We start from the raw sequence: 18,172 nt of genomic DNA, 5'->3' as shown, positions 1-18,172 counted from the left end.
CCCGGTTTTTGAAACAGGGACGCGCGCGATAAAGTTTTTCTGTGACAGACAAAATTCCACGCGGGCGAAGCCGCGGGCGGAAAGCTAGTACTTATATAAAAAGGGAAAACGGTGACATTAATTTATTTTCCAAAGTGTATTTACGATAACATTTCGGGAAATTTTTATTCAAATGCGTATTGCAAGCAAAGCTTTACGTAACCGAATCCAACCTGATCACCGTCGCTTCCCTCATTGCAACATCTTTACAACGAAAATTAATTCAGTTATTTCCTTATGTTAAACATCGGTTATCTACCCATAGTTTACTGACATAAACTTAACTCTAGTAGTTACAATGTGAACTCAAGTCGTACCGCCACGACGCTATGGCACAGATCTCGATACTATAAGATTAACATGTTCTATTATTTAGGAATGCATTAGAAACATCACGCCTTCACACATCATCGGGTCGTTCGGGTTAAAATGAATACAGGAATCTCAAGGCATTTTGATGAAAGCGAGAAATCAGACTAAAGACTTACAGAGATTCAATGACCATCACTCTCATGCTAAACCTTAAAATAATATTTACAAAACGCTCAAACCATACAATCAATATAAAAACAGAATAATATTAATGAACATTAATTGAAATTTTCAGTACGCGAAGTAAGAAAATCTAGGTTACGAACTGCGGCTAATCAGAGAGAGCGGTCGGTCGGATTAAATACCCATAATTAAATACAAAAACATTTTAATACAACTTCTACGTTTACAAATTTTCTGATTAACTTTTTTGATAAATAAGTAAACACAAATAGGTTTTTTATAATATTTACAAGCATAACACGATCCGTACTTAATTTAAGAGTAAAGCGTTTTAAATAATAACACACTGAGAATTGACGTAAAGGCATTTTTGCTACACTTATGGCAAGCCAGCCGGACCGTGCGAGCCGAGGTGGCGGCGCGGCCTCAAACACTCGTCCAGCGGTGGTCTGTCGGCCTCGTGACCAGCGACTACTATTTGCTCATTCTACAGAAACCTTTTTTCCTTTTAGAGCACGAGCCCGACCGCAGGCAAGAGCAAACGAGCGCTCCGATGTTACACGACCTTAAGGAATTTCACAGCTCCGGACGTCGTCCCGGCGTGGCTCTTTCTCCCCATTCAAATGTTTACTCGTCCGCTTCAGCTACCATTCATGCGGCCACCGAGCTAACCTAACGCTATCCAGTCCTCGTCACTGTAATAATACTGCGATAGTTGACTAATACTCTGTCCACTCACAATGTCCAACAGCTGGCAACGGTACGCGCGAAGCGTTTAAGCGTGAAGCTGCTAAGTTTTGGGGGGTTGGTCTACGTTCCGTCGCAGTTTCTCCGCCTCTGATACCTGCCGTGGTGGTGGCGGATGCCGTGGCAGGGGGCTTTGATGGCGTTGGGTGAGGAGGCGCGGTGCCTACGCTGCGGACGGTCCCCTGCGAGCACATTGTTGTGCCTGGTTATGTCGAAGTCGTGCGCCACCTTCATGAAGGACAGGCACTTGTGAAACCGCTCGGAGAGACGGCTTTTGCCGCGCCGCAGCTGCATCCCCCGCCGGTTGAACCCTATGTAGCGGTCTTCGTTCTTCGTCAAACGGTATCTGTTGTAGCCGTCCACAAACTCTTCTTTGAAAAGACAGTTGGGCTGTCTCTCCGCTTGGAATCGTGTCTGTGGGCAAAACAGAAAAAACATTTTAGTCTATAGATCCAGATAATCAAGTAGCTACAACAATGTCATGTACATTAGACGTGCTCCAGATAATATGGACGAAACAACGTCCCAAATAAAGCACCAGCTTCAGTAAGTTTCTTGTTTTACCATTCACAATCAGAACTAAATCGAAATCATTTACGCCAACTACTTGTGTTTAAGAGATAATGCGAAGCGTAAACTATTCTTGTCCGAGCATTAGAAGCTATTTACTTAGAGCCTCTAAAGCATGGCGGACATTTTATCGCTAAACGCAAGATTAACATAGGAATGTTTGTGGCTATCTTCTATTAACATTGAGACTATCAATTTCAAATAAGTTATTTGTTAATTTATTACTTTTAGAATAAACAAACTAAGGGCTGATTTTTCAATCGTTGGATATCTTTTAATTTAAGAATAAAATTGACATTGTAAATTAGAGAGGACATGATCCAGTGGAGTGCAGTGGAGCAGTGGTGACCTTAATGACATAATGATAGTTGATGGTGATTGTGGTAGTTATGATGCTAATGCTGATGATGATGGTGATGAGGATGATGATAGTGATGAGGATGATGATGATAAATGAATAGTAGGCTCTTACCAGTCGTCTGCCAACCAGCCTGGATCGGTTGAAGCATAGATACAGGTCGTGCACGGGCGAGTGGATGAGCAGCTCGAGGCTGAAACCGCGGGTGCTGATGGTGAGATTCGCTGTAACAAACAAAAATACATATCAATTATGTAGGTGAACATAACGTAAACAATACACGTAATAATGTAAATAGTATATGGATCAAATTAAAAGACCGACGTGTCGCGACGATGTGGAAAAGGTCATAGGAAACGTCTAGTGGGTCTAGACAAAGTGCACATTATAATCGCAAACCAGTCGAAAAGTGGGGGAAAGGCCTTTTTTTGCAACTTGTCTAGGGGGGCTGATCAGGGCACGTAGTGGTCATTGTAAAAATACTGCGAGAAGTGTATATGAAACGTACATACATACTTTCAATCAAAAGCACAGACTACATAATTAATTACCTACCATGTAAAAACTAACAAAAAAGCAGTCCCGTAATGTTAACGTTTAACTGCGGTGATTAAATCATTAAAACGTTGAATCATTAGCGGATTCGTCAAATTAATGCATAAGTAGCAGCAATTATGGCTCACTAAATACTGATAGATTGTTTAATTGTTGGGAATGAGAATAAAGTTTCGCTTAAACTTTCAATAACTAACTTGCAAAAAATTTTACACAATATTTAACAACTTAATGATAGACGATCAATAAAAATTAAATACAGCCCTGTTGATGACTAATGAGTATCAAAATTCTTAATTCATTATAATTACAATAACATGAATATATATTATTGGTATAATATTAATAAAATAAACTAAAAATAATATCTATAAATATTAAACACGGTAGGTGTACCAAAACCCAATATTTCTTGAACTAATTGAACATGAAACTTTCTTCGACCGCCCGGACCCATACGAATTAATTAACTCATAAGTACAAGTACTAATAAATATAATGTAAATATTCGAGGAATTTTCAATAGCATCAAAACAGGCGCGCGCGCATACGCTCACTATGAACACGTGATAAATTCAATTACTAATGTGATAGAGTGAGAGACATTAATACACTCCACTAATATCCGTAGAGAGAGATAGAGAGCGCGACAAACTAATCGTTAATGATATTTGAAGACTAATAAAGTATAAAAATAAAATGACCATAGATATTAACCTACAGCTACAGGCTAGATATTCAATACTTGAAGAATAAGGAGCGGTTTACATGAGGATTAATTCGTGTTATTCATTCGATTGTACGCAGCTCTACATTTCATGGTAAAAGGGTTATTGAGTTTTTCCTATGATACGGTGTCTTCTACCTTAAATTATCTACTTTAAAAACAAACATAGCATGACGTATTCTTAGTCACGTTTAGTCAAATATTGTTCTGTGATAAAAAAAGACAAAATAATATTGAATTAAATCGCTGTTTTAGGCTTAGGCCTAAGGTTAGGCTTTTTTGCTATAATATTGTGAGCATGAATACTAAAAATCTCTTATTAACATTAGATGTAAGAAAATGGCGTCATGTAAACCAACCATGTCTGTCCATCGATAGGAAACATAAAAGTGGAAAGTTCGAATATGGAATCCGATGATCGAAAGCGATGGGACTCGAATAATAAGAATTAATATAACGAACCTGCTTCCTTTACAATCTCTACTTTAGTCCCCTGTGATAGAGTGTTGAATTGGAGAGAAGTACACGTTATGGTCTGCGACACCAGTCATGTCGTTTCAATTAACATTAGTTGAAATAAAAATGCGTCGTGTCGGAGCGTGCTGGCTGCACCAGGAACATAAATTCGTTATAATTTCGAATTACACAGAAAGGTGAAAGTGATATAATTATTTTATGATGTAGTATCGAGATAACAATTGAAAGAAGGGATCAGTTACTGTGTAAGTCATTGAAGAATAAAATTATTAAGGTAATGTTTCATTGGATTTAGATAAGAAAGTATTTTTAAAAATTTGTATTTTATAAACTGAACAGATACAAAAAACTATAAAGGCCCAAGTAGAGTTACGATGGTATAATTCATAAAAAAATCTATTTTATCCGACGCTAGATATTTATTGGTTTTAAATATTTCAAATTTTTATTGTTTTCTTCATAATTTATCACCCAAATAAATACATAAAAATATTCATTATCCTTTTTTGATGAAAGATTATCCGAAGTATAATTAAAACAATTTCGCCGATCAATCAAGCATAATGGGCCAATTTGTTTGCTGAATTATCAGTACATTTATACTTCGATTACTTACATAATAATCAGCTATCGCAGACGCGTCAAATTATCACACTACGGGGAGCTGACGCTGATAGAGTCCGATATAATTTTTTGAAGATAGCTTTAGATTATATATTATTTGAATATCAATATAGTGTACACGACTATATTGGGTAATCAATATGTATAGTGTAATTCGAAATTAGAAACGTTTTGTTAAGTTTATCTCCATTTATTATACCTAGATTTAGATAATATTTGAATATCAATATCGTGTGTGTTCGAATATATTGAGTAATCAATATAGTGTATTTACAAATTATAGACGATCTCCGTTTATTTACTTTTTTAATTTGTTTAATTACATTAAAATGTTAAGTGCTCTTTTCCATCAAGAAAAAGTCAGAAAATTCGTTACTAAAGCTTTACTTTTAAAGCGCTTTTACAAATGCAACAATAGAAAGAAAATTTAATTTTCTACGAAAGGAATATATTTAGTCAACGAAGATAATTATGAAGCATTTTGTTAATTAGGTATCTACTTACCTACCTAAGGTTGAGTTGCACCACCTAACTTTGACCGTAACTTTGACGATAACCGGTGTTTTTTGTATGGAGTTTGACAGACTTTTGACGTTTCTCAAAGTTAAAGTAAGATGGTGTAACCCAGCCTTAGTTTATACAGTCTACCGCTTGTGAAACAAGTAAGTGTTTGTGTGGCCTTAGTATCAGTGACTACACTAAGCTCAGCGCTTAGTTCAGCTTTTTCAGTAGATCCACTGCTAAGCTCTGCGCTTAACGCGGACTTGGCCACGCTTTGTGTGGCCATAAAGTTAGTGCAGTGAGTTAATGTTAGATAAAGATTTAAAGATAAAGAGGTAAAGATTAACATTTATAATGTATGTTTGATGTGCAGTAATTGCCTATGAGTGAATTTCAACAAGTTCTTTTTTGCCTCATTCCGGTGGCGAATTTTCATTTCCACTTTCCAAAACTTTTTTGTGGCAGAAATAATAGTAAATGATAAGATACGAGTAGGTAGCAGTCACTTTTGCTTTCAATAATATAACCTGTGTACCTTCATAACTAGATCCGTCACAGGCTTACAAAAAGGGTCTTACGAGACAATTTTCTGTTTTATACATAAATAGGTCTACAATGTAAGTAAATATATAAAAGTAAGAGCTATTGCGATAGATGCTGAGTAAGTGAGTACCCAATAAATAAACAAGAAAGATGGAGTGATATGTCAATGAAACAATAGAAAACTACCTGCCTATCTACCTACAGCCGTTATAGCGTTATAGCTACCTCACTAGAAGTACAGTCCCACACAAAATACCTTATCCAATTTGTTTGAACTTTCTTCAGGACCACACATCTTACGTCAACGTCATTTCGAAACTGTCCAGCCAACATTGCTCAACGCCGTAATAGGCGAAGGCTAATTTTGTAAAGACAACATAATCTCGCGCAACGCAAACTCCCTTTGAGGAGCCGACATTTCACTTGTGTTTGTCATTGTACTTTATACGAGTACAGTTTTCGATTTTGAAAAAGATTTTCCGTAACGAAAATTTTAAAGTGATAATTTGGCTGTCACTAATTTGGTGTCAACTGTCAGACTTTATGAACTTGAGTTGTTTCAAGGCCTAGGCGCAGACCACCGACTTTAAGTTGGTCGATAGTTGGACCCGATTCTAATTTGTATGAAGAATCTGCCGATTCCAAATCGGTGTAATGTGCGCACTCTCGTTCATGTCCATGCTGATAGCCCGAACCGACTAACGAAACTGTGATCCTGTAAGTAAAGTGTTTTGTTTTTCTTATTTCCTTAACCGGGAATTTTCCTATTAAGACTATTTAACTTCTAGACTACGACAACAATATTGACAATACCTATATTATTTTATTTTGCGTTTCAAATGAAAGTTAATCAGTGTAAGTAAGTATTTGATTGCCATACTTTACGAATGACTGTAATTCCCAGAATGAAAGGCAGACAGTTTTCCAATTGTTTTGATACGCTGAACTGACGCCTAATTGTAATCAAATTACTTGCGTATTTTCTAAGTATTCAATTTAGTAAGTAACCTGACACCCTGCCTGCCACCCACAAACAAATTATACAGAGTGAAGATGAGAAACATTATTTACAATGGGAATTAATATTATTATTATTACAGGTAGTTTAGAAACTAAATAGACACAAAAAAATCATTTCGGATATTTTATACTATTATCACTGAAACTTCAGACCCCTTGTAGTCAAGCACCTAGTATATTTCTTGCAACTCACGAAGCCGAGTGAGTTTTACTTGTGTGTGTACGTGTACATGCACATAACGATAGTGTAATGTCTATCAAAACTTTTGAAAAGCGAACAGTAACGATCCACCACACATGTAAAGGCAGGACACACGCAGGCGAGTGACTTCATGAATTGCAACAACTATACCCACAACGAATTCTGTAAAAATTAATTTCTAAATTAACCCGACTAGGCATCTAACCTAGGACTCACGACAGTGGTCAAGTCTAAACTACACTGACGTACGTCTAAGTGCGAAGTAGTACGGACCGAATGTGCCTGAGTGACCAGCCGATGCGGGGTCACTGACCGATTATCGCTACTGATAGTGACTCCATCGGCGTAATCTACGCACGAGTCGCCTTAATTTTATTCCAACACTGTAATTACAACTAGAATACACTACTAAGGCTGGTGCAGACCATCTTACTTTGACTTTGACAAACGTCAAAAATCTGTCAAACTCCATACAAAATTCACCGGTTATCGTTATAGTTACGGTCAAAGTTAGGTGGTGCAACTCAACCTAAGGCTGGGTTACACTATCTTACTTTAACTTTGACAAACGTTAAAAATCTGTCAAACTCCATACAAAATACACCGGTTATCGTTATAGTTACGGTCCAAGTTAGGTGGTGCAACTAAGCCTAAGTGTTGTTTGTTTCAGATAGCTCTCTCAGGAAAGCCTTGGGTTTTGTTTGCATCAGCAAAACACCAAGGTAAGGTTAGGTACAGAGTGGAAAAAATATGTCAACGCTCAATCTACCTACGTGACGTTGCAACATTGTATATTATCCCACAACATGCTGCGCATCATTTTGTTCCAAAACTCTTACGATTATCCGATCCCAGCGCAAATGAAATTAGCTTTTAAAGTTGTTGGACAACAAGTTCGTCCATTTACGTGTACTAATGTACAAGGGCCTGAAACTTTCTATAAAAACATAAATGTTCATGCTAAACTAGATATAAGGATGAGACGACATTATAATAAAAGATTTAAGATAACGCTTACACAGTCATTGTTACTGTTATGGAAAATTGTAGTCTTAATACATACCTAGGCCTATATTGTGAGTTTGTATCTACCTACTCTTAAGATTTAAATAAATAGTTTTAGAATTTAGTCTTATTTTTTTTTACCGCAATGAAATTAAAACTTTTATTTATCACAAAGTATTCATTTCGATAGCTTGTGCTAATCGAATTCTTTTATTATAAAATCTTCAGCATGTTTGATATTGATAGTTGATACGCATTTATTTATAGTTATTTTATCTAAATATCAAAATATATTACCTACGAATTTCCGTTCACTGTAAATTAAAAGATAACCTTTTGATAATCATTTGCTATATTTATTGTTTATTAATCTATCTGGCTTTATTTATTCAAGAATTTAATCTATTTATTATCACTTTAATCAATATGATAATAAACTACATAATTTAAGTGACGTTTACTTTCAGGAAAAACTAATACGTATACTTTTCAACTATTGTACCTGATAATTGCAAAATATAAAGGATGAATAAACCCACATAAAAAGACCCACATTACTAAGCATATTTTTTCTTAACTATTACATAAGTAATCAACATAAGTAAGACAAATATAATGATAACACTTCTCACGTTTAAATCCCACGAGAAGGTCGCAAAAGAACAAATAAACACAACAAAAAATCCTCTCGTTTGTCATCATGTAAAATATAATAGTGATTTTCAACGGACAATAATAATAGGTACTACTTTGTATTAAACTAGCGGCCGCCCGCGATTTCGTACGCGTGGATCCCGTTTTACCCCCATATGGGCGGAGTTTCGTAAAATCCTTTCTTAGCGGATGCCTTCGTCATCCATCCAGTGGTTTGGGCTGTGCGTTGATAGATCACTATATCAGTCAGTCAGTTAGTCAGTCACCTTTGAGTTATATATTTAGATATCTGACATCACCGTAATAATAACCACACCCGAATTACCCACAAAACCCACATTATCGAGTCGCACCGTCAAATACATGTGTCATTATAATAAAAATCTAACACCCGGTAGGGTTGCCAGGTGGCTGGGAAATCCGGGATTGTCCCGGAATTTTCCGTCTTGTCCCTTGTCCAGTAAGTAGTTAGATTTTACTAGATTCCGAAAACCTAATAGTTTTGTGAGAAAATAAACTAACAACGAATGACACGGCTGACCTATGTGAATCCTACTATGTGAATCTTACATATCTATGTAATAAAGGTATGTATTTGAAAATAAATTGCATTTTCTTTTTCAAATACAAATATAATCCGTTGAAAATAAAAATCCAGAAAAAAAATAAAAAGAAACATACAAACAGAATTGAGAACCTTTGTTGAAGTCGGTTAAAAACAGGATTTTTTACTATAGCCTCAACCCGACACCGTTGTCCTAGTAGAATGGTCCCGGATTTGATAAATTTGAATCTGGCAACCCTCGTAGAGTGATAGACTAACATGTTTCTCGTCATTAAAAGCAAATACAAGATGGACTAGCATCTTCACAATGGTGAGTTAGTTTTATGGCCCGTTTTATGGACGTTGGACACTCCCAACTTCAAATTGCTACTACAATAATACTTGTTGTAATAAAGAAGTAGTTGTAGTAAAGAGCGCACCAATTTGGAAAATACATTTGCTTACAGATATGAGTGTGTTTGCATAATATTATGTGGATCAGGAAATATTGCTGGCTTTTCAGGCAACTGCTTCTAACCGATCTCTACTCATATACAATTTTATTACTAGCGGCCACGACTTCGTACGGTGGACCCCGTTTTACCCCTATAAGGTTTGAATTTTGCAAAATCCCGTCTTAGCAAGCACCATGATCTAAAAGGAACCATGCAAAATTTGAGACTCCTAGCACTTTTAATTTCGGAGATTTCGTGATGAGTTAGTCAGTCAGTGACCTTACGATTTTATATGTATGTATATAGATGTACCAGTATGTATTGTACAGTTTGGATAACACAGCACAGTAGTAAATCTACAACTATATGGTTACCTAGGTCCCGTAGCCTATTAGAAGCTTTTTTCAGTATTTTTTAGTTTTTCTCACTAGAAAAATACGAGAACGGTCCTGAAACTATCAAAACCATATTTCATAACAAAACAGCGTAGTTGTACGTAATTTGCGTCACAGTCAAAGTTAACATCGTAAAACTACTAAATTCTACAGACGATGTTTGACGACGGATTAGTGAAATTTACTTGGACGTGTGACTTTATTATACGTAACACGTGCCATGAAAAATATTTACATTATTAATGTCTCTCGAGCAGTTTATGTAAAATTTCAAATGGATAATGTTCAAAGTATTGGCTCTGTGCACGATTACAGCGCCAACTAGCGTCCACAACTTTGTGGGCTCTGTCACATTGACATTTAGGTCGTATATTTGTGAAAAAATATCGAAATGAAAACATAACAAATATTTTCAACTAATAAATTGTTGTGATACCACGATTTGGGTGGAAAAAAGGTTTTGAAATCATTTTGGTCATTCAAATCAAATGAGGTAAGTCCAAAAAGTGTGTTTAATTTTGATTGTGTCAGGGTTTGTTTACTTCATATAAAATTGTAGTTTTACAGTAAAACAAAAAGAAAAAGGTACTTTAACGGTTTCATTATATAACAGTAAATATATTTAAATGTTCCTGTATCGCTAGTAATAAATTAAATATCGTTTTCAGATCGAAATGAGTATTGTTTTGAAGACCGGGTTTGTGAGTGATACAATATCAAATTCCAACCACAAATCGTATTTAAAGGAAAGTTGTTGGTATTGGCTGGACAAGTTCGAGATGTAGAAGAATTAAGAACAAAACAAGGGCAGAGTTCAATAATTCACGCTCTCATCATAAGGCAAACATCTGTGCACAACAACTACAGTGACTCATTTTTGTACTACCACGTTGTATAGTCTAGTTATTTTCAAATTGTAAACGGCTATTAAACCAGCCCTATCGAAATACAGTCCACTCTTTTATTTAAGTTCCCAGTAGGACCCTTTTCATGCGATTAGTTAATGATATTAAAATGTATTATGTAGAATCGCTTTGCCATTGACAGATAAATCTGATGACAGAGCTTACATTATTTTTACTTTTGACCACCATGAGCGCTGCGATCGATTATGTTACCCCCACCTAGTACTTCGCACCCAGCGAATTGGAGATGTTTACAAAATTCAAGACAATAGTAATACGTTGATCCACGTACGAGATAGAGGCGTCGATAATATCTCATTTTAATCTTTACCTATAGCCACCAATTTCGATTAAGTTGATATTGCTAAATTCAAAGTCAAAGTCAAAATTTCTTTATTTGTATAGACTATTTTATAGTGCTTACTAATCGTCAAATATTTTGCTCTTAAGTCTCATAATCTTTTTACCCTACCAGCGCTTCGAGACTAACACTTGGCAAGTGCTGAGAAGAAGCGCCGCAACAAACTCAGTCACCACTGATTTTTTATATCACCATAGTCATAGAGCGGCGCAGGACCGGTCTTTGTGGAAATCCCTGGGGGAGGTCTTTGTCCAGCAGTGGACGTCTTTCGGCTGAAACGAACGAACACCATAGTCATGAACTATTTCAATCTTAGATTTACCCATAACTTTACATGTCCGACACCCGATGCCTCCTTATTTACTAACAGCTTTTATTTCCTCCTAATCCACATTCGGTCGTTAAGATAAAGTGCAATCAGCATGTAAGTGTAACTTAGGGCTGTCACTCGGAAGTTCTAAATGTTGACCTATTTTGAAAACAAGGACTCATGTTATTTTACTTTCAGAAATGTTAGCGACGCAGGATTTGGATAGAGCTATGAATTTAGTTCGATGTCACGTAACGATGCAAGTAGTATCTAAAGTTGCGTTGAAACCTTTCATAATAACCAACACGAAACACTAACACGTTAATGTCAGACACAACTAATTTTCTGGTACAATATTTTTTCAATAAAAACTTTATCGTGTTTTTATGTATATGATGAGGTAAGATAAACTTTAGACTAAGTATACTTAGTAGGTACTCCACTTTTTTTTATAAAAAAAATGCATTATTAAATGCATTGTTATTAAATGCAAAAATCCTAATCACCTTTCGACTTTATCGAGTCTGTGGAGTGTAGACTCAGTGGCCATCAAAGAAAGTAAAACTTGCGACTGTTCTGCCAACCCTGGCAGTAAGTAAGGCGTCACAGAGCGACAAATGGCTGGAGACGCGGATGAGCGCGTAATCCTCACAAATCCCGCGAGATGGCGCTGCGGTAGGTACCGGGAATCTCAGGATTGCAGCTTCCTTGGTAGCTGGAGGTTGGTGTCCACTGTCCACAAATAAGTTGCACGATAAAAGTCTTGAAGATAATTTATATCTGGGGCACGCGAGTGCGGCCATGCCACATATTTTGACTTAGGTTTAGAGTTAGAAGCTTAGCTCTAAATGAGATCTTATAACTTTTTCAGAGTGCAAGCCGTAGTAATGTATATTTTGGCAACATTTTACATGAAAACGTTTTTGGTCTGAATTAAGTAGAATGAGATTCAACATGGAACATAGTATGCGTCCTAAAACTTAACGGTTTTAATTAATGCTAACATCATGCTGCTTACCTATGATTGGACTTTCAGTAAGCACTCAGTTGCGGTTGAGGAGGAAATTAAAACATATTAAGTAACTCTAGATTTAGAGATTGTCCATCAGGCACTTAAGGTGATTAAATAAGTTCTTGTTTAAAAGAAGCATAGCTAGCTACGAGTATATTGCACTGCTAAGTTTATTTTAAGACAAACTTATCACGAAGATTGCAATCACACGCTTTAATAGGGATGTTTCCTGGGTCAAAAAGCAAGAGTTTTAATTAGTCCGTCAGTTAACTTATCAAAAAATACTCTACACGTATTTTTCACTTTTTCAAACTAATGAAAATTTAAAGAGATAAAGCGCGCCAAAGTTCATAAGAAGAGGCCCGTGACGTCAATGCGTGCATAAAAGTGCCGCACGTTGTGACGTCGTGCGGAACTTCAACGCACCATAACTATGTAATTATTTGTTAGATTGACAAATAAAAATATATGTGTCCAATATTTTTTGATATTAAACATGACGGACTAAAAAAATTTTTTTAGGAAACTCGGCTAAACAATGGAAACCAACCTGCCCCAGGATAAACTTCCCGGCGACGGTCGGCACACAGAAGATTAGAAGCGACGCCGCACTCGGCACGACTCTATCTTAATCGCGGACATGCTTTAACAGCTAATCAAAATAGATATATCTGAACTATTTTCTATTTTTCTCCTTACTACGAGTTTAAGTAAAGACAGCCTCCCCCAGCGTTGAGAGTGAAGGCTAAATACTTTGGTAAATTTTAACTTCGTGCTCCGGCAGTGAAGACTAACGCCCGTACCTATTCACAAACATTACTATGAGATCTTACAGTGCGCGTGGACGCACAGGGTGACACATGAATCAATCATAGAGCTCTATTCAACGCTGTGCGTTGGATTTGCTACTTCACTTAAGCAAGCATCGTTTGTGAATACGGGCGTAAATGATGTAAAAAGAAAGAAAGAGGTCCAAGAAAATTACATTTTTTTTTAGATCCTTACCAACAAGATGAACTGTACTCTGACAGGCTCTACAATAACTAGGCGAAAACATTCACATAGCTTTACTACAAAAGAGGCCAAAGGACATTGTCAGAAACCGCCTAAAAACCGCCCAAAAACATTAACCCATCATAATTATTTTCTATTTTTTTTAATACATTAAGCACCCTTTCATTCTAATGGACACTTAAGCATTGAAAAATTAAATAAATAAGTCTTTTAACGTTTATTCTATAATACTATTACAACTTCCGGACGTTTTGGTGCGTGGCATGGTCTAAAACCTATCAAGTTCCATAATTTTTGCCGATAAAATCTGTACGAGGCATTACCGTACTTTATTGCTGGGAGTCCATGTATAGTGATGTTCCTGCGGCCATCATAGACAATAAAATATCGATTTTGAAAATAAAATAAATCGATTAAACTGACTTGAAGACTAGATTTGCGTTAAAAGCTAAAAAGATATTGACACTATTACAAGAAGCTATCTAAAGTGTCCAACTGGTCGAAGGTCGTAAATAAAATAAAAATAATTAGGACCATAAACTGATATTCATGGTATCATAACTTTAAAAGTGTCAGAATCCGATGTTGAATCCAATGCCAGTTGAAGTGAGAGAAACATATATCAACCTAGTATAGTTGCCAGTATATAATCTATGCCAATGAGGGTTTTCGCGATTGAAAAATCCGCCAGATGACAATACGTGAACGTGAGGTCCAAATGCTGCATGATTGGTTATTTTTGACATGACATTGACAGATATGTCAAAATCCACCAATCATGCAGCATTTGGACCTCGCGTCTACGTATTGCCATCTCGCGGATTTTTCAATCGCGAAAACCCTCATTCATAGCACATGTATAATATTGGCTCCGTGCACGATTACAGCGCCAACTAGCGTCCACAACTTTGTGGGCTCTGTCACATTGACATTTAGGTCGTATATTTGTGAAAAAATATCGAAATGAAAAAATAACAAATATTTTCAACTAATAAATTGTTGTGATACCACGATTTGGGTGGAAAAAAGGTTTTGAAATCATTTTGGTCATTCAAATCAAATGAGGTAAGTCCAAAAAGTGTGTTTAATTTTGATTGTGTCAGGGTTTGTTTACTTCATTTATAGTTGTAGTTTTACAGTAAAACAAAAAGAAAAAGCTACTTTAACGGTTTCATTATTTAACAGTAAATATATTTAAATGTTTCTGTATCGCTAGTAATAAATTAAATATCGTTTTCAGATCGAAATGAGTATCGTTTTGAAGACCGGGTTTGTGAGAGTTACAATATCAAATTCCAACCACAAACCGTATTTAAAGGAAAGTTGTTGGTATTGGCTGGACAAGTCCGAGATGTAGAAGAATTAAGAACAAAACAAGGGCAGAGTTCAATAATTCACGCTCTCATCATAAGGCAAACATCTGTGCACAACAACTACTGTGACTCATTTTTGTACTACCACGTTGTATAGTTTAGTTATTTCCAAATTGTAAACGGCTATTAAAACAGCCCTATCGAAATACAGTCCACTCTTTTATTTAAGTTCCCAGTAGGACCCTTTTCATGCGATTAATTAATGATATTAAAATGTATTATGTAGAATCGCTTTGCCATTGACAGATACATCTGATGACAGAGCTAACATTATTTCTACTTTTGACCACCATGAGCGCTGCGATAGATTATGTCCCCCCCACCTAGTACTTCGCACCCAGCGAATAGACCAAATGAACTTTTATAGATTGTGAAAGAGAAGATAAAGATTTTATTATTTTATTAAAATCTTGCCACGACGTAGTTTTTCAGTAGAAACCAAGATTGGATAATCGCTACAGGCAAGTATCAGAACATTTTATAAATATTTTTAATCGATTATATCCTTGTGAATCGTTTTAATAAATTGTCATTTTACTTTTTCAATTAAAACTTTTTCAATCCCTAGTCTTGTCAAACTGTCATAATGTCAACAAATTATAAATGTCACGTCAGTTGACTCAATTTCAGTCTTCTGTGCGTTTATTGTATAGTTCCAAAATACTGGACTGTCCTGTCGATGACATTGACAGCGGGGCGCCACCGTCAATACCGAATCGCTGGTTCCGATTTTTGCCATGTTGGAAACCATATAGTTGAACGATGGTAGCGCCCCCCTGTCATTGAGTTTGGCGGGACAGTTCAGCGTGGGTCATCTATATTTTTATTTCAATGAAATAGTGCTAAAGGGTTAGTACTAAAAGTGAAAGCCTTTTTTCAGAAAGAAAACCAATGTGGTGCCCTTATTATTCATACTGTTTGAAAGTTACAAGTCAGTGATACAGAGTTGCCGCCATTATAACTCCGTAGTGATACCATACCAAAGAAGAAGTTTTCCTAAACACTTGTGTTATTTTTATATGTGATCAAATAAAAAGGATTAATTCTACTGCTCAAATGGAATAACTTATCCCAAGAGACCGAATATAAAAAAAAACCTCTCCATAGAAATTATCACCATCACGAGGATGTGAATTTTTTTGAGAATTTGATATTGGTCCTGTAAGAAAAGTAGTTGTATTTCAGTAGTAGAATCAACCCTTCTTGTTTCATCAGCAAGAGTAACTATAAAAACGCCCTGTAGGTAGGTATTATTAAGCTGAAGAGTTTGTTTAGTGTCAAAGACTGTCACACAGTGTAACTTAAATTGGCATATTATGATAATGAACATAAAAACTTAAATAAATATTTATGTTAATATTTTTTCTATTTATTTATTTTCCCAAAGCTTCACAGTGACAGCTGAAACAGCAATACTGTTGTATAACTAAACTTAGAACAAACTGTTACAAATATTTTACAAATTAAAATAAAACCGCATGTTGCTTTACTGTCTCGTATAGGTAATAAATGTAATTAATGGCTAGATTATTAATGTTACTTTGTTACCCTCAATAGTGAGGAGATCTTATAAAATGGTAACCCTGATTTTCATTGTCATTCAAGTGCTCTTTCTTCGCATAGGCTTCTGTGATTTGGCCAAGGGCCACACACATTGCGATAACATTATGCGACATTGATTTGACAGCAGCGGAGTGAAGTCTTGCGACTATGCAAAATGATACCCTGTAATCGTAGCGCATATAGACATAGACGGGGCGGGGCACATAGCTCGTAGAGCTGATGGCCGCTGGGGCAGGAAAGTTCTTGAGTGGCGACCACGAGCCGAAAGACGTAGCGTGGGCAGGCCTCCCACTAGGTGGACCGACGATCTGGTGAAGGTCGCGGGAGGTGCCTGTATGCGAGCGGTGCAGGATCGGTCTTCGTGGAAATCCTTGGGGGAGGCCTTTGTCCAGCAGTGGACGTCTTTTCGGCTGAAACGAACGAACGAACGATACGTATTACCACTATTTACCAGACATTACTATTTATTGCATACTCGCCGGATTACACGTAGGAGCACGCCCGTTACAGCTTCGGCCTTGCATTATTATAAGATCTTGTTCCGCCCTTTTTCGAACTTCCTCCGTGAGGATATCCCCGCCGAATTCTATGATGAACCTATCAAAAGTCATATTCTGCAATGTCAACCCACCACAAGGTGGACCGACGACCTGATAAAGGTAGCGGGAAGGCGCTGGATGCAGGCCGCTACCAACCGTGCGATGTGGAAGTCATTGGGGGAGGCCTATGTTCAGTAGTGGACGTCCTGTGGCTGAAATGATGATGATGATGATGAAATGAATGAAAATGACAAATCTTCGAACGTGTGTAATACCGTGCCAAAGTAATCATATAATTTTGGCACCTTAATAACTATTGCCGTTTTTGTTGTAAAGATCATGCAGCGCTACTTGCGGATATTATTGGAAAGAAAACTATGTGGGCTCTAGATCTGAAGCCGCTTTAACGAACACGAAGTGCTCATACAATGCGGCGTATTTTCTTCCAGTCTTTAGTCAGTACTTTAGTCGAATTAAAACCCCGGTTGAACGTTATATAGCCGCACTAGAATACGATGCTTTTTTGCATAATCGCAAGACTTCGTTCCGGTGTCGACCGAATGTTATCATGATGTATGTGGCCCAGGGGTTACTGTAGCCGCTAAGGTTTGAAACTTCTTGCTTAAAATATTGTAGTCTTTGGCATAGACTACGACGGTAGTCATGGAGATAGGAGTTTGTTATCTCGTGTCAGATGTAAATGGTGAAAAGAAAACTCATGATTCGTGTTATTTTTATGCAATATGTAGGTATTTTATAAAAGTGGAACCCCGAGTGATCTCCAAAACCCATTCTATTATTATATACGATTCGGCTTCGATATCTATAATACAATAGAAGTTTATTTCATGTGTCAGATGACAAGGGTGGAAACAACCTACGATTCATGTTGTTTATTTACGTGCAATATGTGGGCATATTATAAAAGTGGAATGCCGAGTTGTATTTCTAAAACTTGTTCTATTATTTTATACTATTTGGCTGCGACTCGGCGTGACGACAATACAAATTTTTCGCGAATCGGTGTTCATACATTCACACAATACATTAAACGCCATGTTGTCATAAACGACATATTATAAAATCGCTGTGATTTAATATTCTTATTCATTAATTTTATGGCAAGTGTCCATCAGGAATCATTGTTCTTACACACAGAATCGTATTATTTCGCTTTCGGGTAG

General features: G+C 36.6%; 1 protein-coding gene and 2 long non-coding RNA genes across 5 annotated transcripts in view; 2 read left to right on the top strand and 1 right to left on the bottom strand.

Annotated features, from left to right (window-relative positions):
- Window positions 1–752: 752 nt before the first annotated feature.
- LOC135076139 (uncharacterized) overlaps window positions 753–18,172 on the bottom strand; it is a 137,629-nt gene continuing 120,209 nt past the window's right edge. For all 3 annotated transcript variants that reach the window (XM_063970607.1, XM_063970608.1, XM_063970609.1), the window contains 2 exons: window positions 2,324–2,433; window positions 753–1,695 (listed from right to left, as the gene is read on the bottom strand). In XM_063970607.1, the coding sequence (XP_063826677.1) occupies window positions 1,345–1,695; window positions 2,324–2,433 (461 nt within the window). In that variant the 3' untranslated portion in view covers window positions 753–1,344. The remainder of the gene's footprint in view (window positions 1,696–2,323; window positions 2,434–18,172) is intronic.
- Window positions 10,202–10,862, top strand: LOC135075851 (uncharacterized). Its single transcript, XR_010258128.1, has 2 exons — window positions 10,202–10,404; window positions 10,580–10,862. It is a non-coding gene; the product is annotated as an uncharacterized LOC135075851 (long non-coding RNA).
- On the top strand, window positions 14,377–15,036 carry LOC135075850 (uncharacterized). Its single transcript, XR_010258127.1, has 2 exons — window positions 14,377–14,578; window positions 14,754–15,036. It is a non-coding gene; the product is annotated as an uncharacterized LOC135075850 (long non-coding RNA).

Source organism: Ostrinia nubilalis, chromosome 11 (assembly GCF_963855985.1).
Source record: "Ostrinia nubilalis chromosome 11, ilOstNubi1.1, whole genome shotgun sequence".
In the NCBI taxonomy this organism is placed as follows: Eukaryota; Metazoa; Arthropoda; class Insecta; order Lepidoptera; family Crambidae; genus Ostrinia; species Ostrinia nubilalis.
The sequence above is the reverse complement of the archived record's forward strand: the minus strand, read 5'-3'. Positions and strand labels throughout refer to the sequence as shown.